At 52.0% G+C, this 21,108-nt stretch overlaps 1 protein-coding gene across 3 annotated transcripts in view; it reads right to left on the bottom strand.

The window, feature by feature from the left end:
- Positions 1–21,108, bottom strand: part of Abhd12 (abhydrolase domain containing 12) — a 53,574-nt gene that overhangs the window by 2,887 nt on the left and 29,579 nt on the right. For 2 of the 3 annotated variants that reach the window (XM_004635571.2, XM_023720197.1), the window contains exons 3-10: positions 14,206–14,311; positions 10,594–10,713; positions 8,295–8,325; positions 7,108–7,153; positions 3,948–4,077; positions 2,995–3,032; positions 2,720–2,799; positions 1,868–1,950 (exon numbers count right to left, since the gene is read on the bottom strand). In XM_004635571.2, coding sequence (XP_004635628.1) covers positions 1,868–1,950; positions 2,720–2,799; positions 2,995–3,032; positions 3,948–4,077; positions 7,108–7,153; positions 8,295–8,325; positions 10,594–10,713; positions 14,206–14,311 — 634 coding nt within the window. Of the gene's footprint in view, positions 1–1,867; positions 1,951–2,719; positions 2,800–2,994; positions 3,033–3,947; positions 4,078–4,307; positions 4,566–7,107; positions 7,154–8,294; positions 8,326–10,593; positions 10,714–14,205; positions 14,312–21,108 lie in introns of those variants that run through there. The other variant, XM_023720198.1, reaches the window with a different exon arrangement.

Below are 21,108 nucleotides of genomic sequence, written 5' to 3'. Positions count from 1 at the left end.
TGTGTGCTCCCAAGGGTGCAGGGCCTGGCGGGGATACTCCCTGCCTACACACTTGTTATCCCCTGGGTGCCCAGGCAACAGCACAGCTCTCCTCTCTCAGAACCTAGGTCAGCTGCTGACGCCCTGGCCGCCAGCCTGAGGCCATCCCGCCCGCCTGCCCGCTGCTGGCCCTGCGTGCCTGGCTGGGGCCTGGTCAGCAGCCATGTGGCCCCGGCACATTTTGCTAAGCAGGAATCCAATTTATTCAGAGAATTCTTAGGTTCTCAAACAATAATACTAAAAACAAACAGGGATTTTTGTTTATGACTTCAAAGTATAGACTGAAATGTTAATTGAATAAAGATTTTCCTTCTTTTTGGAGAAATTAAAAATTCATGAAACAAAATATCACAAAGAGATGTCAGTAAAATCTGGCATGATTTTTTTTTTTTTTTTTTTTTTTTTTTTTTTTTTGTGGAACCGGGGATTGAACTCAGGCCCTTGCGCTTGCCAAGCAAGCGTTTATTCTACTGAGCCATCTCCCCAGCCCCTGGCATGATTTCAACAGTCCTTAACTACATAAAATATTAGGTTTACTACAGCAATATTTTAAATAAACTTTATAGTATGTTTTTGTAACCAAATACATATCAAATGGCTGAAGCAGGGCTGTTTTTTCTTTTTTCTTTTTTTCTGGTACCAGGGATCAAACTCAACACCTTGCGCTTGCCAGGCAGCCACTTATGCTGCTGAGCTATTTCCCCAGCCCTATTTTTTTTTTTTTTTTTCTTTAGATCTCTTCTCACCATGTAGTTCAGAATGGCCTTAAAGTCACGGTGTAGTCCAGGGTGACCTGACTTTGAATTTGGGATGTTTCTGCCTTAGGCTCTTGAACGCTGGGATCACAGACATGGGCCACCACACTTAATCTACCAGTTGTTTGTTTTTTCTTTTTGAGACAAGGTCTCACTCTGCAGTTCAGGCTCACCGTGAACTCACTTTGCAGCCCAGGCTGACCCTGAACTCGCAGCAATCCTGCCTCCCCCGGTGCTGGGATTACAGGTGTGCACCACCATACCAGTCTTGGTAGCCCTCTTAGCACACCCAGGGTGGGGCTAGCACAGCATGTGGTCCTGGGGATTGAACCTGGATCTTTGCGCTTGGACCACTGAGCTATCTCCCCAGCCCAGTGGTTGTTTTTTAAGTAACTACTTCTTCAATACCTATCCAGTAGGATAGACATACAGCTACATTCTCTTAATTCAATGAATAGAAGGATTTGTTCTAACAGTGTTTGTAAACAGGATATCATGTCTGCATCTTGTACAATGAATAACCACTAAGACAACAATATGCAATGTATTAATTATTGAAACTGTCCTACTAATCAGATTTGAAACTGTCTCATTGCTATTTGTTTCTCAATAAATTTTTTTTTTTTTTTTGGTGGAACCGGGGATAGAACTCAGGCCCTTGCGCTTGCCAGGGAAGGGCTTATTCCACCAAGCCATCTCCCCGGCTTCAGTAAAATTATTGAGAAAAAAAAAAAAAAAGAACACCTATCCAGGGCTTAGATGACTATTTAGGAAAAAGTCATTTATATGGACAAAAAAAAAAAAAAAATGTTATCTTAATATAACTGTAAAATTTCACTTTCTTAGGGCCGGGGAGATAGCTCAGTGGAATAAATGCTTGCAAGCACAAGATCCTGGGTTTGATCCCTGATACCACCACCAACAAAAAAAACAAATTTCATTTTCTTTCCATTGCAGTTCTTTGCCAGACTTCCCCTTTTTTGAGCTAGGTTTGTCCTGTACCCTACCCTGTCTGGCTCTGGTGGCACAAGGCTCTTCCTTGGGGCTCAGGGCTGCTCAACCGCGACACTTACTTTTCATCATTTGCAAATTTAATTCCACTGCTTGTGATGGGGTCAAGGAAGAACCAGTCAAACCCAGGGAAGTACCGATACACCTGAAGACAAGAGACAAGCTGTTTTGGGAGGTGCTAATGAGGCTCCTAGGCAGGTCTGCTCACACTGCACCCTGCCAGAGTGCAGGGTGACTGGCAGCTGAGGCTGTGCTTGTCACAGCCCAGCTTAGTGGCAGGGGCTACCTGAGCTGCATGCAGCCCAAATCCAGTTGGGAAAGCATTCCGCAGACACCACAGCCCCACCCCCAGGGAAGTGGGGGACCTGGGCTGGTTTCCTCACAGTTTCAGAGGAAAGCAGTGGCAAAAACTGAAGACAAAGTAAAGGGCTCCTGGCCTGTATGAACACACAGCAGGCTGGGGCCCAAGCAAGGGGGAGGTAACAGTCAGGCTTCAGAAGGGCAAGGTGGGACCAGCTCTCCTGGCACCCCACTGGCAATGTCCTAAGCTTCACCTGCGAGAGACTGGGAGGGCAGACCATCAGGGCAGGAGCCTGGCTCCTGAGGGCTCTTGGGCCCGCATAGTCTTAGGCACCCCTGGCTCTGCTGAGGGAGAGGGCCACGGAAAGAGAGCACCACTAGCCCTCCTGGGGCCGTGGGGCAGCTCCCTGCTACTTGGGAATAAAGTTACAGCCTCTCATGAGCTCAGTAGGTGAGACAGTGTCTAGAACCAGGATTGGTTTAAACAGAATCTGTATTCATTAGAATACTAAAATTATACCTCTTATATAACTATGAAAATGTCTCCTTGCACTTAATTTCATATTATCTTAATAATGAAAACAAATTAAGTTTTCAAAAAAACCTATACTTGCCACTGAAAATGGATGGCTCTTTGCTTCTTCTCGAATATTAGTGAATGGAGATTCCAATATAAGGGCATCTGGAGGTGTCTCTAGATTAAAAACAAAACAAAACAAAAACAGAAAGTGGCCAGGGAGACAGAAAAGATGCTCAGGACAGACTGGGGCCAGGGCTCTAGCAGGACCCGAGAGATACCCGGCATCCCAGCTCACCCTGACACTGACGCTCCCCCAGCACCCACAGGACATCTGTAACGGGGCCTGGACAGTGGCCACCGCCTCCTTACCTCGCTCACACAGCCGCCGCACCAGATTGGTCGCCACTCTGGAAAAAAAATATATATATATAATGTGGTTATAACAATGAAACAAAAAACAAAATACAGTTCTGTTGAATCTTGACCAGAATTATCCTACATAATCCCAGCAAGGGGCTCCAGAACCACTGATTAGTGGTGGGGGTCTGCCCAGAGGATGCCAGGATGGGGCAGCAGCACTTGGCTCCCACCAGGCACAGAGGCCTCACTCATGCCATCTATCCAAAGCTGCACCTGGCAGGTCCTGTGCCCGCCATCACAGTCATGCGGTGTCCCTCCACAGGGCCTCTCCTAAGCCCACTGTCTATCTCCCCACCAGAGCAGGGTCCTGGCTAGATACTCCCAGATTGCAGGATGCTGTCCAAGCAAGGAGCAGGAGCTAAGAAAAGTGACACTGCTGCCCACAGGAAAAAGTGATAGGAAACAGTAGCCCTCGAGTTGAGAGGGTTTTAGCAAACCCTGGGTGTACCATCAGTAGAACTCTCCAGGCTGTCTCTTCCTGGAACATTAAGACAATTCATTCCATGGCAGAGAAGGGAAGTGGACCCAACCACACACAAACACACACACACCCCTCTTCTACCATATTGCTAATGGACAGAAAGGGCAAAATTTCCTGAAAATGTCCCCGTGTCCCTGCTCTGTACCTTGGGCTGATGGCCTGCTCTGGTGCTCCAAGGTCAGGTCTACACAAACCCCAAGGGCACGTTCCCCTTTGCACAGGGCAGTCCCCATCCCTGGATGCTCAGCCCCACCTCACCTGCACAAGAACTCACTGGCAGCCTGCCCAAGGGCCTCTGTGGTATCCCGTATCTACTGCTGCACTGGTACCCACTCCAGGGTTAAAGGCTGCAGGTACCCTCAGAAGTAGGGGCATCACCCAGGAGCCCTACTCGAGGGCATATCCAGACAGGGTCTCTTACCCAGTGCCCAGGGAATGGCCCCAGATATACACGGGGTTATCGCCACTCCTTGCTTTGATCCAGTCAAAAACATGGAGTGCATCGTAGGTCATGCCCCGCTCTGACGGCGTTCCTATGGAGTCGCCCCAACCTGCAGGAAGGAAGTACAAGGCAGTTCAGAAGACCAGGCCCAAGACTGCAGTCTGGCAGCCACTGCCCCTAGATCACTGCAGAAGGTAGGAAAAGTCTGGGGCAACCCTTCCCTCCCCCTACAAATTGGACAAACCAGCCCTCCTGGGTACTCCAGGGAGTGGGCTGCACACCTGACTAGTGACTTAACAGAACAGAGGGAAAGAAAGAATCTCTAAACCCCAGACACACCTCCAACCCTGAGGCCTGGGAGAGATGGCCAGGAAGGAGCTAACTGCAACCAGTGGGAGTGCAGCCTGCCTGGGGCTCACAGCAAAGCCCATCTCCATGCTCGAGGCAGCGCTGACTGGCCCAAGCCACTGCAGTCTCAGCAGAGGGCACAAGTCACTGTCCTTCTAGCAGCTCAGCAGTGAGGCGTCATCCAATGAGCTGAGCGCTACAAAGTTCGAGCTGGCTCTGCTGCACAAGCAAACCACAGGGAGTGCACAGGACAGGACAGGCTGCTCCCTGCCTAGAGACCCCAGAGGAAGAGGAAGAGGAGGAGCAGGAAGGACAGGAAATGCGGAGGCTCAGGACTCCTGAGGTGGACAAGGGCACAGAAAGTGGAGACGGAAAAATTCACAGAAAGACAGGAAAGGGAAGCCAGGCTGGGACAGGAAGAGAAGGACAAAAAGGCAAGGACACACAGAAGGGTGGATCTGGGCTCCTCAGGTCACTTAGAAAAAAACTTAATGAGAAAGGGAAAGAAAAAATGCTGTAAGGATTCCTGTGGGGCACACATGAAGGCAGTAAACAGAGAAGGCTCCTCTTCACCACACTACCATGTGGCCACACCCACAGCACAAGAGTAAACGGGGAGGCAGGGTTGGAGAAGTAAAGCTAGGAGACGAAAGCAAAACCAAAATGAGTTGTAATTTTAAGACTGCAAACTTCCAGGGCCCAGCCCAGTCCCCCAAGGTTCCACGCCAGTGTTCCCTTGCCTCTTTCAGGCTCCTTCCCTTCCCGATCCATCACACCCCAAATGTCTCAGAAGCGCTGACTGGCCAAAAATTGGCCTAACTGTGAATGTAAAGAACGGGAACGTGATTCTAAGATAAAGGAACAGGCTGAGAGAATCCAAAGTATGTTTCAATTATCCACCTTTAAAAAAATATATATATATATATGAGCAGGCCCTTACCTGTAGTAGGGCCAGTACTTCTGGGGGGTGGACACTTTCGTCTGGGATGTCCACCCCAGAAAAGCATGAACATTCCAGTTTCGGGAATGAGGCACCTCTCTCTCAAGGGTCTGCACTCTGTCTGAGGGCATACTTTTGAATTTCTACCTAATAAAGCCCTGGCGCGCCTCTTTCTGACCAGTCCTGAAAATCCTTTTTCTGTGACAGCAGTCGGCAAATCTGCAAAACTACTCAGCAATCCTGTGGGTCAGGTGGGCTAGATTCCTCATCTCAGCTTCAGTAGCTTCCTGGGATCCTGTCCAGTGACGAGAGAAGGAGTCACTTTCCAGCACCTCATTTTAGTGTTCTCTGGACCACAACTTTCATCCTGACAGAACTTTTACCAACAAAACAGCCATCCCTGTGACAGCCAGGTCAGTGGCCCATGGACCCCACCTTCTAACCCCAGAACTGGCGAGCATGCCAGACTTGGGCAGAATTAAGGTGGCAGACGGCCAAGGGCTGCAAAAGGGCGAAACTGGAGGCAGGCATGACCAAGATCTTCGGAGTGGGCCCCGAGGAACCACAAAGGCTCTCCATAAGGAAAGGAGAGGAGAAGGTTTATTTCTGGGCTGGGTGTGGTGCTCCACACATTTGCTCAGGAGGCTGAAGCAGGACTACACATTGCAGGTCAGCCTAAGCAATACAACAAACCTTTCTTTCAAATTAAAAACAGGGCTGGGAACCTAATCCAGGACTAGAGTGCTTGCCTAGCACCTGCAAAGCCGGAGTTTTAGACTCCAGCACTGAACCAAAAGGGCCATAGCAATGTGGCCCAAGATGGAACATGCTAAAGCCAGGTCCAGGAGTACAAGGGCCTCGCAGACAAGGAAGCCTCCCAAGCTGGATGGGCCACGGCAACATGCTCCCCAGACGCTGAGGGATCAAATCCTGTCTCACACCTTCCTTCTAGCTCAGCAGCCAGATTTTGGCTTTCTGATCCCAAGAACTTCAAGATAATAAATCTGTGTTAAGGTTAAGGTACCATGTTTCTGGTCATCTGTTACAGAAACAAAAGGAAACTAATACAACCCCACATATAGCCAGCAGCCTCTCTCCTCCAGCCCTCTGTATGTCCTGGATTGTCCACCCAAGCAAGCTGGCCAGGCAAGCAGGCTTCCATGCTGAACACCCTGGCTGAGGGCTATGGAAGAATATTCCTTTAAGACATGCCATGCCAGGCATGGTGGTGTACACCTGTAACCCCAGCACTCAGGCGCCTGAGACAGGAGGACTGCCATGAGTTCAAGGCCAGCCTGAACTACTAGGCCTCAAAAAACCAAAACCAAAACCAGACCAAACCACATGAAACAAAGAAGACAAGGCTCACTATTGCTCTAACTGTTGCTACGCGCATTCCTGCTGCTCACCGGCTGCAATGTTTGCAGCAGCCACTGAACTGCAGGCTTTTGCCTATCTAGCAGCCACAGCCAGTCCACTGAATAAAGGAAGAACTGTGGGTGGGAAAGAGGAGGCATCTTCCCTCTAGGTGGCGCTTTCCCTGTTTTCAGCACAGTAAGCAGACTAGCTCTGCTGCTGGGCATAGCATGTGCCTGCGACAAGGTGTTGGGGGGTCTGAGTCCAGTGCTAAGAAAAATAGACAGCATTTACATGCAAATGGAGACTTGGGGGGGACAGGCAGCTCCTTGGCCTCCCTACCACTCAGGGGCTTTGTCCAACTGCCCAAGCCCTGCTCCAGCCCAACACAATGGCCACTGTGACAGGTCACAGCAGAACAAAAGCAGACTGCAGGCTTCTTCCAGGCCCTCGATTTGAGCCTGTCCATCAGGCAGGATGGGGAAGAAATCTCACCTCTGTAGTCAAAGGTGACCACATGGTAACCAAGGGAACTCAGCACCTGTGAAGGGAAAAACACATGTCTGGCAACACACCCACGCATCTCAGACTGGAGCCTCCAGGGACATCCATCCAGAGTTCTGCACACAGTGGGGACTTGACAGAGACTGACTCGCAGGCCAGCTGCAGACTGCACCTGCTGCTGCTTGGACAGCTGAGGGACCCAGTGCAGCTCCTCTGTCCCTGGACAGCACTGCACTCCCACTGCAAGTGCCCGGACATCCTGAGAGCAGACAGCCTGCAGAGCGGCCAGCAGGCTGAACCACCAAGTACTACCGCAGACCTGGGTGGGGATGGATTCCACAGGGCTCCTCCTTGTAGCAGTCCAGCAGCCATCAGGTGTTTTGTTTTTGATGAACAGTGTTTCTCATCAGTACTTTTAAATACCTGTGCCCTGTGCTCAGGCCCAGGAATGCCCCAAGCATTGAGGGAGGCTGCAGACCACCAGCGTACAGCCATGGCAGGGAGCTGACAGCACATGTCTGGGCACCTGGCACCCTTGCAGAACCTGCACCCAGACCTGCTCCAGGCCTAGCCCAGGGCCCAGCAGGTCACTTCTATGACACAGTCTCAAGGGAACTACGTGCTTCTCTGGCACTCAACTTTCCTGACTTGATACGACTTACTGAGGGGGACCCTCCAAGTCAGGGAGAGACGGGCCCTTCATCTGCACATCCCCTCTTTTCCCACCCAGCAGATGCAGGGGCCCTGGGAGGGGACAGGGAAGCAAGCTGGGGCAGCCCTGGGTGCTGCACCAAAATCTGCAAGGCCCAATACCCCAGTCAGGAACAAAACCAGGCACAAGGATGAGTCTCCTGTACCAGGGCTGACCTGCAGACTCCTCCAGAGTCTACCTAGAACCTCAGCCAAGCCACCACTGCTCCTGAGGTGAGCCTGCCCCTGGGCAGCAAGGGCAGCAGCCAGAGCACACGGGATTCTCCTTTCACATACGAAGAGAAGAGCGAATGCTGTCCACACCCTTTGCAGTGTCTTGGAGACAGACAGTCTGCTAAGTGTGCACTCCGACCTGGAGGCCACCCCTCAAGGCAGACTAGCCAGGCCCTGCTCATAGCACAGCCCCCTAGTGACTCTCCTCTGCTCTCGCCTCCCAGGGCCCACGCACCACCGACTGTGGCACTTACCTTATAGAGCTCCACTCGGTGGTCACCACCTCTGGCAAGGAAGGAAGCAGAGCAGGCGTTAGTACCCCTCTTTAGTGGTCCCTACAGAGGCTGGGATTCCAAACCCACTCCGGCGAGGGACCCAGGTGGACAAGTGACTGTCTCAGGTCCTCTTCATGGCCCCAGCCTGCCCCTAGCCAGGGAAGCACTTGGGGAAGATTTCTGCATTACCGTATGTACATTTCAGCAGGCAGTAAGTACCTACAGCCCCAAATGCAAGACATAAAAAGTAAGCCCAGCAGGCTCCCCGTGTGTAGGGATCACCTGCGCTGATGCAAGTGGGCCCAGCAGGCCCCAGAGGCAGCCCCGCCTCTTCCTAGGACCCATGGGCATGGTGCTCCACTTAGCATCATGCGGCCGTCTCTGCTCCCCACAGCCTCCTGCCGCCTCCCTGAGCTGATGTCCCTTCTTGCGTGTGCACTCTGTACATGGAGCCTGCGCCTGGGTCCAGAGGCACTACAGCCGTGGCCCCACGGAGCTGCCGCATCTAGCTTGCGGAGACCCAAGTCTCTTGCCACACTGTGTGGGAATGGCCAACCCCACACACTCCTCAGCAGACAGGCTGCAACAGACATCGCCTGCGTGCTCTGTGCTTGCCTAAATGCTCCACAAGCTCATACTCCTGTCTCATGACCCCCTGTGCCCTGGGTGGCGACCACATGGGCAGGTCTCTGGGTGGAAGGGTGTGTGGGGAGGGCAGCTTGGGGGAGCCCCTCTTCCCTCTCTCCCATTCAGCCCTCTGTCCTAACAGTGTCACTTGTGGGCCTCTGCAGGTACGTGGGTATGGGCAGCAGCATCGCTGCAATGGGAGACAGCACCGAGACAAGGGAGGAAAACCAACAAGGCACAAGGACACAAGGATAAAGAACTACTCAAGACCTGGAGAAAGTACTGCAAAGCCTTTCTGGGTACCTCTGGAAGGGTTTATGGTAGTGGCTTTCCAACTTTTCCTTTCTCGGCAATGAGGATAAAGGAAAAGGATGGTCTGAGGAGTAAATGGGTCTGGAGCTTGGGGAGACCGAATGCGGAGGTCCTGCAGATCAGCGGGCCCACAGCTGCCAGGGGCACCAACTGGGTCTGGCTGAAGACGAGGCTCAGGGAGTGGGGCAGGCCTTTGGGAGGTGGGAAACGAGAGAGAACACAGGCAAGACCTGCAATGCAGGGAGTGGCAGGGCAAGCCTCGCCGCCACCACGCGCCTTTCAGACCTAAAATTATAAGCAGGCTTTGTCTTTTTCAGTCCCATGATTGACAATGCAGAACTAAGCCTTATTCATGCCAGCTACAGTTTCCTATTTATAGAAAGATGCTCGCAGAGCTGTTTCTGTTTGTACACTTGCTCTCTGAAAAGCAGAAGTAAAACCCACTGCAGCTCTGTCCCCACAAAGAGGAGAGCAGACAGAGCGGTACACGCATGACCCGGGCCGCACACTCCTCAGCACACAGACAGCTGTGGGCCATGCTCCCAGGCGCAGACACCCCAAGACCTGCTTCCCACCCGAAAGGCCCACACACTGCTTTCTCTCTGCTGCTGCCTGCAACATGCCCACACTCCAGCCACCCTCACTGCACCACTGCGGGCACCCCGCCTCCCTGCTGCTGGCTCTCACAGGTGACCCAAGGAAGCTGCGGAAGTGGTGACCTTGGCGATTTTGAACAACGCTGTGCTAGGAAAGGACACGTCCCTCCTCCCCTCTGGACTCCACAGAAGTGGGAGAGCAGCAGAGACGTGGAAGGAGCACCGCCATACTGGTTGGGGCGAGCACACCCAGCTCAAGCTGGCCTGAAGGGTGAGCAGTTAAACCCACTCAGCAGCGGCCCCTTAGGACACATAGATGCTGCCGGTGGCTGGGTAGCCAGCAGAGTGCCTGTGCATGGGCAGCAGCCAAGAGGACTGTGCAGGCCTGCATTCTGCCCTGGGGACACCCTCCCTGGACAGGGGGCTGGGTTCCTCTGACGGACAGTTTCCTACACCCCACCCCATGCAGCTGCAGATAGGCTGCTCCAGCCGTGGTCCCCAAGTCCACTCTGCAGGCCAAACTGCTGCCCCATGGGCACTGCCCTGTCGTGAACTTTGCCTGAACTCTACCTCTCCAATCCCAATGCAACTCTGCCACACCTCTGCTCTCAGAATGCTCTGCCTCCCTGTGGAAGGTCTGTGGGCCCCGTCTTGTAGGATTATAGGTTGAGTCCTGGCTGGGCCCCACAAAGGAGCTGTGACCTGCAAGGAGGATGCACCCTACGCGGGCTCCTCTGCCTCACCTGGTACCTGCATTCCCGTGAAGGTAGAGAATGATGGGGTGGCTAGAAGCCAAGGCATCCTCGTACCACATCTGGTCCTTCCCTTGGGCGTTCTTCCACCAGGCAGCAGGGATGGTGTGCCTGGAAGAGGCAGCAGAGGTGGTGGTGGCCATAAGAAGGGCATGCAGGGAGCTCCCCTCACACCACAGGTTGCCAGGAGCCCCCTACCTACTGGAGGGTGAATGCGCTCCAGAGTTAGAACCGCAAGCTGCAGGCCTGCTGCTGACAACCTCAGGAGCATTTCCTCAGGTACATGGGCTTCTTCTGGGCCACAAAAGTGGGTCCTGAAGCAGTTACCAGGGTAGGAGGGTAACACCACTCTCCTTTATTAACTAGAAGCTATGGCTGGTGTGGTGGCGCACATTTGTAATCCCAGCACTTGGAAGGCTGAGGCAGGAGGATTGTTGAGAGTTCGAGACCAGCCTGGGCTACAAAGTGAGCTCAAAGCCAGTCTGAACTGCACAGTGAGATCCTGTCTCAAAAAGACAAAAAAACGGCTGGGGAGATAGCTCAGCAGCATATGCGCCTGCCTGGCAAGCACAAAGTCTTAAGTCCAATCACCGGTATATGTAAATAAATAAATAAGTATCAAAACAACAACAGAAGCTCAACAGATCAGAGCCCTGCTGAGCTTACAGCTACACAGATAATAGGGACTCGCCATCAACCAAGATGGCTCCTACAGACAGCTGACCTCCCTGGCCAAACTTTTCCTCAGAGTGACAATAATTCTAATGCACAACAAACTGGGGAGGATCTGAATAAAGCTTCTCTATAAAACTTTCAAATTCATTCTACATATCAGTAACAAGAATCTCATAGAGTTCAATAGTCAATTTCTTGTCTTTAGAGCATAAACGTCAGCATGACATTCCATCCCTTATGTTTCTTCATAGTGGGGACTGAACCCGAGGGCACTCTGCTGCTGAGCTGCAAGCGTCTCCAGCACTTTTAAATTAAAAAAAAAATTTTTTTTGCCTTTTTTTGAGGCAGGGTCTTGCTACTGCTATTTAGTTCAGGCTGGTCTTGAACTCATGGCAATCCTCCTGCCTCAGTCTGAGTACTGGGATTACAGCTGTGCACATCACATCTGGCTAAAAAAATTATTTTCTTATTTTTAGTGGCACCAGGGATCAAACTCAGGACCTTGTGCTTGCCAGGCAAGTGCTGATTCCACTGAGCTATCTCCCCAGCCCCTAAAAAAAAAAAAAAAAAAAAAAATTGGGGGGGGTAGGGGGGGCAGAACTGGGGATTTAACTCAGGCCCCACTAAGCCATCTCCCTGGTGCCCCCTAAAAAATATTTTTAAAATTGTAAAACAGTATCTTACCTACACAGCCAGGGCAGGACTAGGATTTGCAGTTCTCCCACCTCATGCTGGAGTTACAGGCATGTATGACCACAGTCAACAGCGTCTCACCACTGATAGACTCAAGAGAATCACATTTTGGGCTAGCTCTGGCCACTACAGTCATACACTCGCACACTTTAAAGGTGCTAGTGTAATGGGTCAACTCACGTTTTAGATTATAAATGTAAATCTTGTGCTTTCTGTTGTAAATGTATACTCACCACTGTTCTAAGTTGTTTAGTAACTAGTGGCTGTTTCTTGCTCTTTGCTAAGATAAAATTCCTATAACCTTCACCAATTCCTGTTAACAAAGTTAGCTTACAGAGATGACTTCAAAAGGGGCCAGAGAGATGGCTCAATGGAATAAGTGCTTCCCTGGTAAGTGCAAGGGCCTAAATTCAATCCCTGGTTCCACTAAAAAAAGAAAGAAAAAAAAATCCCAGAGATGACTTCAAAAGAAAATTAAATGGGCTTTAACTTCTTGTAACCTCCGTGCTATGCAAGGCTGCCTGTAGGAACTCAGGTGCAAATTAACCAAAGACTAAAACAAAAGCCCCAGGAAATGTAGTTTAAATAGTGGCCCCAATCACTCTAAAAGCATTATTTTGTGTCAGACAATAAATTTGTTTATCAAACTCAATGTGGTTCCAGGTTTTAAAACCCCTCTCTACTTCCTGGGCGCATCTCTGGGATTTTTTTTTTTTTTTTTTTTTTTTTTTAGTGGAACCAGGGATTGAACTCAGGCCCTTGCACTTACCAGGTAAGCGCTTATTCCATTGAGCCATCTCTCCGGCCCCTTTTGAAGTTATCTCTGTAAGCTAACTTTGTTAACAGGAGAGGCCTTTGGGTCCTCTCCTGTGCGAGACAGACGGGGGACCTGAGCTCAGTAATAAACAGCTTTCCAAATTCCAGCCTGGCTGATCTGGTTCCTATCCTGAGTGACCCATAACACTAGTACCAGCCAGCTTCCAGAGACCAGTCTGTCCAGCTCCAAGATGGCCTCATGGGCTGTGCCCTGTGGTCACCACAGTGGCCCAGGGGCACACAGCTCTGGCACCCAGCAGCTCACCTAGCGGCTGGCACTGCCTTGGGACATGCCACTGTTGTCACTCAGACTTCTCTGGGCAGGCAGTAGCGGGGATTGCAGCTGGTGACCAGGCCCCCAACCCTGTCCCACTGCAGGAGACCTGTGCTCAGCAGGGCCCCAACAGCTGAGGCACTGCAGGCGGGCTCCTGGAGAGGCTCTGAGAGCTGCTCAGATCACACAGAGCACGACAGACTGGGCCAGACTCAGGCCCCAGCAGCACGGTCCTCCCTCATTCTCTGTCCTCTCACCCACGCTGGGGACCTACTCATGGCATATTCCATTTACAGGCTTCTCACATACGCAGCAGTTTTCTGAGAGCAGAAAGAGACTTTATGGCTATGCAAAAATAAACCTAGCTAGATGAAGGCACAGTGACTCACATCTGCTTCTAACGAAAAAAAAGAAAATGCCAGTGAAGTGCTTCATCACTCTTCATGCAGTTGTTCAGTAACACCAATTATAATCTAGAGGAAAAAATAACATATTCTCAAGGAAACGCAGAGAAGTCACAGGGCTTAAATCCAATGTGAACCTTTTTTTTTTTTTTTTTTTTTTTTTTGAGACAGTGTCTCATTATACATGGTTCAGGCTGGCCTTGAGCTCACTGTGTAGGCCCTGCTGGCCCTGAACTTGAGGCAATTCTCTTGCCTCCTCTCACAAGTGCTGCGAATACAGGCATGCACCACACCACATCAGGCCTACATCCAATTTAAATTTAAAGCAAAAACAGTAAATACTTAGAAGACAGCAGATAGCACCGCTCCTGCTGGGAAGTTTTGCATGTGAAAAGAAACCGCTACTGTTTGTAATAGGGAGACATTCACTTCCACAACAGGGCATTCACAGCAGCCCTGCCACTCTGTGTGGGTGTGCTCTTTGTTTCTAGCTTGCTCCCCACTCCTTCGGTTTCCTTTGGAAAGAACACACTAAAAATACTCTGGTCACAAAGCCTCTGCTATTTGGAAAAACTCAGAACAAAGCCCGGTGCCATTTTCACCTGGCACCATGAGGGTCAGACTGAGCCGAGATCGTCCCTGCACTGGTCTGAGTGAAGAGAAGATGGAGGCGACACCGCAGAGCCCGCTGTGAAGGGCACCAATGCCGCCAGCGCTGCCGCCGCTGCACAGGATACTCACCAGACTCCAATCGTCACATCTTCCTCGGGCTGGAGGTAGTAATTGCAGGTGTGATTCAAACCTTGCTCCTGCGGCTTTTTCAAGTCAATGAAGAAGGGAACCCTCACTGCAGAGCACAGAGATGGGAGTCAGGGTTAGTGGGTATACAAGAGGGCACACACACATACGTGCACACTCACAAGCAACTGCCCACAAATGCACATAAGGCATGCCCACACACACCTGTCGACACGTGCACAGCCCCCACCTCCGACACTTGCAATCACACACACACACACACACACACACACGTGCACAGACCCAACACACAGCAAGGAGAAGCTCCCACAGGGTCGTAGGCTGGGGTGGGGCTGAGCATGCACTGGAACAGATGGCTCCACAGACAGTGCTGTCAGGGCAAGGTCTGAACAGGGCCTCGAACTACAACGTGAGCCGTGCAGGAGGGAAGGAAAGGCCTCAGGAAGGGGTAGGGAGGGTGCGCCTATCCCTCCTGCAGAGGAGCTCAGCTAAGCCATGGCCAAAGCCTGCAGCCTCAGCGTGGCAGGGACCACGAGGAAGGGGATGACACTGAAGATGTTAGGTGGCTGGAGCCACATGACTCAAGGACAAACTGAATTTAAGAGCAAAGAAACTAAAGGAACTTGGAAGTGTCTAGCATGGTCCCTTAACACAGAAAGGACCACCAAACACAAGATGGGGCAGCTGGACAGAGGAACCCAGAGGACTCGTCACAGGGAGTGAAGTGAGCACAGGGGTCCCTACAGAGAGCAGGTCACTGGACAGTGGGACAATGGCCAGGTCAGCTGGTGCCCTGCTAGAAAATCATGGGGTTAGACCCAAAGGGCCACCAAGGCCCAGGAGTAGATGAGAAGAACAAGATGGAGCAGTGACCGCCTGTGGGCCACGCAGTCCAGTTACTGCCAACACCAGCAAACAACACTGCTGTCCACAACCCTGACAGCCAGGTGTAGCACAGGAAAAATAGGCACCTGCCAGGTGTTTGTGTGAAAGATGCTTAATTTTCTTCTTACACAACACTTGTTATGCTAAATGGACCTTTGGAAGAGAAGTCAAACCACAGGGCTTGCTGTGAGGAGGAGGGCGGAGGATCCGCCCTGACCTGGAAGGGTGCATTCCCTCCCCGGCTCAGAGGCCTCTCTGCTTCCTGATGCGGGGCCATGATGCGAGCATCCTTTGTCCACCATGCCCCTCTGTCAGCCACTTCTGTCTTGGGAGTCAGCCAAAAACGATACCAACGTGAGCCAAAACAAAGCTCTCCTCCTTTGAGTTGTGGGTGTCTGGCACAGTATTTATCCCAGCAATGAAAAAGTGATGAAGATACCACTGCAGCTTGGTGGAAAGCACAACTTTTGAAGATAAGTTTAACTGAAAAATTTAAATTGGGGCCAGCGATATAGCTCAGGGGTACAGTGCCTGCCTGGCAAATGCACGGTCCCAGCCCCCAGAAAGAAAGAAAAATTTAAATAAATAAAAAAAAAGAAATCCACAAAGCCTGAGATGGGACTTCTCATTGTACAAAATGGCAGCTCCCCAGCAAGCCAGTGACAAACAGCAGGACAGTCCTGACTTCTGGCCAACACTGCCGTCAAGAGGAAGCCACGGCTGCCAACCACCTCCTCGGGTGAGGAGGAGTTTCCCATCCCGCGTGACCAGCTCTCACTTCCGCAAGTGTAACTGAGGCTCTGGGGGCATTTGCTGAACAATTCACCACCTGACTCACGAGGCTAAAGGACACGCACGCTTCTTCCTCAGACTGCCTGAACGTGTGGGAGATGAATCCCCAGGACTGCCTATACCACCAGCTTACTATTCCTTGTCCTTGGGAGCCAGCTGGTTTCTCTGTTATTACTAAGTCACAGTCCCAAAACAGACATGTTGGAGCCCACCCCACAATCCCCTAAGGATGGGGCCTTAGCTGAGGAAGGGGCCTGCACAGGGCAGCAGAACCTCAATTAGGGTATCAGGGAAGACCCTCACGCAGCACAGCTGGTGTCCTGACAAGAAGGGGGAGGCCACAGCAGGAGGACCACTACATCCACCAGCCAGGAGAACCAAGGACACACACCAGATATAGACAAGGGCAGAACGAACTGCACCCCAGGCCGTGCAGACTGGCTGACAGCATGGTCTCAGACCTCTGGTGGCCTCCAGGGCTGTGAGAGGACACACATCCGTGTTCCCAGGACTGGGGGCTGGGCAAGGAAATGCCCACAGCCAAGTGAGGAGCTCAGGCGGTGCCCTGGCCACTGGACCTAGCGAAGACTCTGGCCAGGAAGAAGCCCAGAAAGTGTGCCCAGCTTAGCAGCTGCTCCTGCACCGCGGTTCTGACTTCACCGCATGTCCTCGGAACCTGCAGGATGTGCTGTACATCCCAAGCCACCAGCTGACAGCTGTGAGAGAAGGGGATCCGTCGATGGAGCTCACAGTCAGCTCTAAGGCTGACTCAATCAAGCCAGGCCACAGCTGGGGGCCCCCACCCTGCCCAACAGAGGGCAGCCGAGGTGAGGGCAAAGGCCATGCTCCACGGCTCAGCCTCGGGCCTCTCAGTTCTCATCCACAGCCTATAGTTCCATGGTGCCCCAGAAGTGGCAGCCAGTCCTGCTACTGAGAAACCTGAGAGCTGAGGCTCTGAGAAACCAAATTATAAAAAAAAAAAATTAAACAAATCAAATTCTGCTCCAGAATGGCCTCATTCCAGGACGCTGGTCTTCCAGTTCACCTCTGGGCCCTATTTTTAAAAAAAACTATGAGGAAGAGGCACAATCTGGCCCCTGCACCCCACAGATGCCACACTCTCCTGCACGGTTCCCAGGGCACACAGCCACAGAGAGCAGGGGCTGTCACAACCACCTGGCCAGTAGCGGTCTACTGAGAGAAAAGCCACAAAGCAAGGAACAAGGCAAGAGTGCACAAGATCGTGAGGCTGCCTGGGACTGCAGGGCTCCCTCCTGTGGGCCAGCACCAGGAGCATGCAGGGCCCCTGAGGTCACACCTGGTCAGATCCTGTGGCTGTCAACCCTTCATAGCCCCTGTCACTCTGGGAAGCTGCCTGAAGCTCACCCCAGTCTGGCCAGACCTGGTTGCAAACACAGGCTGGAGCAGAGGCAGTCGGAGGTAGTCGGTCTGGTGTATGCGTGGCCCCCAGAAGCGAGCCATGGCAGGGTGCTCCCGCCCTCACACAGTCGTCCCCACAGGGCCTGACTGCACAGCCCAGGATGCCATGCCCAGGCTCCAGCCTCTGGCCAGCAGGGTCTGGCGAGCTGCTCACCCAAGCCTATGGCTCATCTAGGTTTTGTTATCCGCCTCTGGCTGTGTCATCACAAGTCAGCAACCACAAGACAAGCAGGCATGATGCAGAAAGGGCCCCACACAGACAGCAGCACGGGTAAATAAGTATGTGAACAGATGAACAACAGCCTACTCTACTGCTTTTTAGCTGAACTGGGAAACTTGGTAAGGGAAGGCTGAAAGGCTGAGCTTGATGGACAGTTGTGACAGTCTGAGGACCTATGGCCACAGGCACCACCTCTTAGCATGGCAGTGCCAGCACTCTGCTGGGTGGGCAGGCTCAAAAAACTTTAGTCACTCAGTGAGACTACAGGGGCTTCCAGGGGAAGCAGAGGGAAAGCAAAAATAAAGCCACTGAGGCTGGGTTTGGTGGTACACACTTGTAATCCCAGTACTTGGGAGGCTAAAGCAGGAGGATCACCACAAGTTCAAGGTCAGCCTGGGCTACATAATGAGATCCTGTCTTGGGAAGGGAGGGGAAGGAGGGGAGGAGAGGAGAGAGAAAGAGGAAGGGACCAGCAGGAAAAGGGAGGGACAAGATGGGGAGGAAAAGATGGGGGGGTGGATAAGGGAGGGAAGGGTGCAAGCTAGCTAGGTAGCTACTGGGAGTTCCCAGGGACCGCTGTGGGGAAAGAAAGAAGCTGAGGATTATGGGGATTACAGATCTGTTTCCAAAAGGTGCTGAGCTCCACTCAGGCATCCAGAGGATATTCTCCTGGCTCTAAGTTAAGACTTCTTTCACTGGAGACAGAGCCCTGACTGCCAACAGGAGGGCACTGACACCCAGGAAGTACCCAGAAGCCCAGGCCATCAATGTCAGGCGCCACACAGACTTGGCTGGGGGGATCGGCTTTGGGGACGCCATGCTAGCAAGAGCATGCATGCTGTGTTTATCTGAACGTATTTAAAAAAAAAAAAAAAAAAAAAACTAGCAGAAAAGAAACTGTAGTGCTAACAGAGTTCTAGGAGTAACTTTCATCTTGTCATTTATATTACTTTGTTTTTTGGCTAAGTTTTTCTGCTTATGAAAATATATTTAAGGTAGACTAACACCTTAAATCACAAGTACTATGCTTCTTCTAAAGCATTATCTGATTTATACATTTGGTTTCAGACAAGTCTGATATGAGCATTAAGAACACATAAATCAGTCTGAGGCACAAGAACATTTCGCCCCCTTCGGTGTCAATGGCAAAAAGGATAGCCATGGAGTCACAATTCTCTTCTGAAGGGATATGAACCAGGCACCCCATGACCACCACACAGGCTAAAGCCTCTGCCCTGGCCTAAAGCAAGACTCCAGGCCACCAGGGCCTGGCTCAGACCCTTATCTCCTCTACCTCCATATACTTGGAGCCTGACACACAGCGGCTGAGACACCGACATCACAGCTAGCCAAGGAGAGTGGCAGGGCCTAGGGACAGGGAGCTCCTTCCAGGAGGCCCAGCCATGGTCAGTGCACACCTGGAGTGTGGCAGGGCCAGGCAGGGGGCGGGGCCATGCTGCGGGATGCCCCACCAAGGCTCCCAGCATGTTGCCTGTTGGTGTCAGGTTTTCTGAGCAACTTTTCAGAAGAGGTCAGAATCAAATTTGTATGCTGGTGACTAGAGTTCTTGAAAACCACTGCTGCAGGGCTGCAGCGCTTGCCCAGCACGCTGACAGCACTACGCAGGTTCAGCCCCAGCCCTGCAAAGACAGAAACACAAGCACCTGCCTAGGCACTCCTGCTCCCATGGAACCCACAGGACAGACAGCATTAGGGACAGACACCTCCTGGCTCCCGACAGCCCACTGCCTATTCATGGCCTCCGCACTGCCTGCAGGGGCTGAGAAGGAAGAAGTGCCAAAGTTCTGTTCTGGCAGAACACTCTGCCGTCCCCTCAGGAAACCAGCACAGCAAAATCTGTGGGTTGTGCCTAAGGAGCTCCAACTTTATCTGCAGAAAATCAATACAGAGCTTTGCTTGGAACACACAGTGTGTCCCAGGCGCAGCACCCCCTGCAGTGAAGGCCTGCCCTGGTAACTTCTGAGGAAGCCTGGCACAGCTGTGCAGGTTGGGCCTAACGTCCACACCGGCAAATCTGCCATCCCAAACTTCAAGGTTACATACACTCAACCCCGCTCTTTTTCTGTGCTTTACTCCCTACATTTGAGGACATTACAGTCAGGAAACCGAAACTCCCTTGATAGTTGGGTACTGTTAGTTCCTACTGAAGGCTATACTTCCCTAAAAGTGGCAAAACCATGAATTCCTAGAAGTTTGTTACTCATCCATTAGAAAAATCAAATGCCTTTTAGTATGCTCCATGTATTTTATGAGTAGCTTATCATGTCCAAATAAAAAGTAGTACAGAGCCACAAAGTCATAAATGGCAACCTTACTATTTACAGTCCTACCAGTATTAAAAGAACAGAAATTCCCCACTAGCCAGTTTTGTGGGTTGTTTTTTTTTTTTGCAGGGTCGGTCTCACTACACAGCTCGAGCTTGTAGTGATCCTCCTGTTTTCAGCCTCCCCAGCATTGGGATTACAGGCCCGCACCACCACGCCTAGACTCAGGCACAGGCTCAGTGCGCCCAGGGACAGGGCCGGGGTGGCATGTGGTGCTGGGGATTGAACCCCAGCCCCTGCACTTGCCTAAGCAGGTGCTTGGTCTGCCGAGCTATCTCGCCGGCCCTTCGTTAGCCAGTTTCTGCCCAGCTTCTATGACCAAGCCTGTTAGTAGCTGATCACCCCCAACGCTCGAGCCCAGACCCTACAGAGGACGTAATGCCGGGCTTCTCCAGAGGGTTTTCAGTCCTGAGACGCAGCTACCCCTCACCTGCTCCTGGCTTATGCTCCCCACACCATGTCAAACCCACACCAACCAAGCACTAGGGGCTCCTCCATGTGTGCTCTTCCTGTGGCCCTGACCCCCACGTCTCCTAGCTCACTGATCCCCATGCAGTGGCACGCCCAGGTACTGAGGCTGACAGTCGCACAGCCAAGCCCAGCTTGAAGAGCTCACCAGCAGCCTGCACAGAGCCCGCTTTGTCCAGTTCCAGCGCTGCCACCCTCAAAAGCACTGTTCTCTCACCCCCACCCCACCGCCCCGTCGAGACAGTCTTCTGAAGCAGGAGTTCCCAACCCCAGAGCTGGAGAGCAGGCTACAGCCACTCAGGACCCGGGCTGCAAGCAGGTGAGTGAGGGCAGGACGGCAGACCCCCGCTCTCCCAGACTGGCCCGGCAGCATCACCACCTGAGCTCCACTCCTGTCAAGCAGGTGGGGGATGAAGGTTTCCAGCTCCTCTGAATCATCCCCAACCATCGTCCACCACCCCACAAGAAATCTGTCTTCCAGGAAATTGGTCCATGTGTCAAAAAAGGTTAAGAGACAACTGTCCTAAAGGAACATGCCGAGTAAACACAAAGGCTAGCCCTCTGGCTTCTGTCTCACAACCTTAACACCTCTCCCTTTCTCCCAAAGTAAACACACACATACACACTGCCTGTCTGTCTCTCTGTCTCTCTCTCCCTAAAATACAACGTGGGAGAACAGGTTAATTGGAAGTGCTTACAACACTGTAAGGCCAGCACAGACAGAACAGAAAGCAA

Source organism: Octodon degus, unplaced genomic scaffold (genome assembly GCF_000260255.1).
Source record: "Octodon degus isolate 3935 unplaced genomic scaffold, OctDeg1.0 scaffold00073, whole genome shotgun sequence".
Classification (NCBI taxonomy): domain Eukaryota; kingdom Metazoa; phylum Chordata; class Mammalia; order Rodentia; family Octodontidae; genus Octodon; species Octodon degus.
The sequence above is the reverse complement of the archived record's forward strand: the minus strand, read 5'-3'. Positions and strand labels throughout refer to the sequence as shown.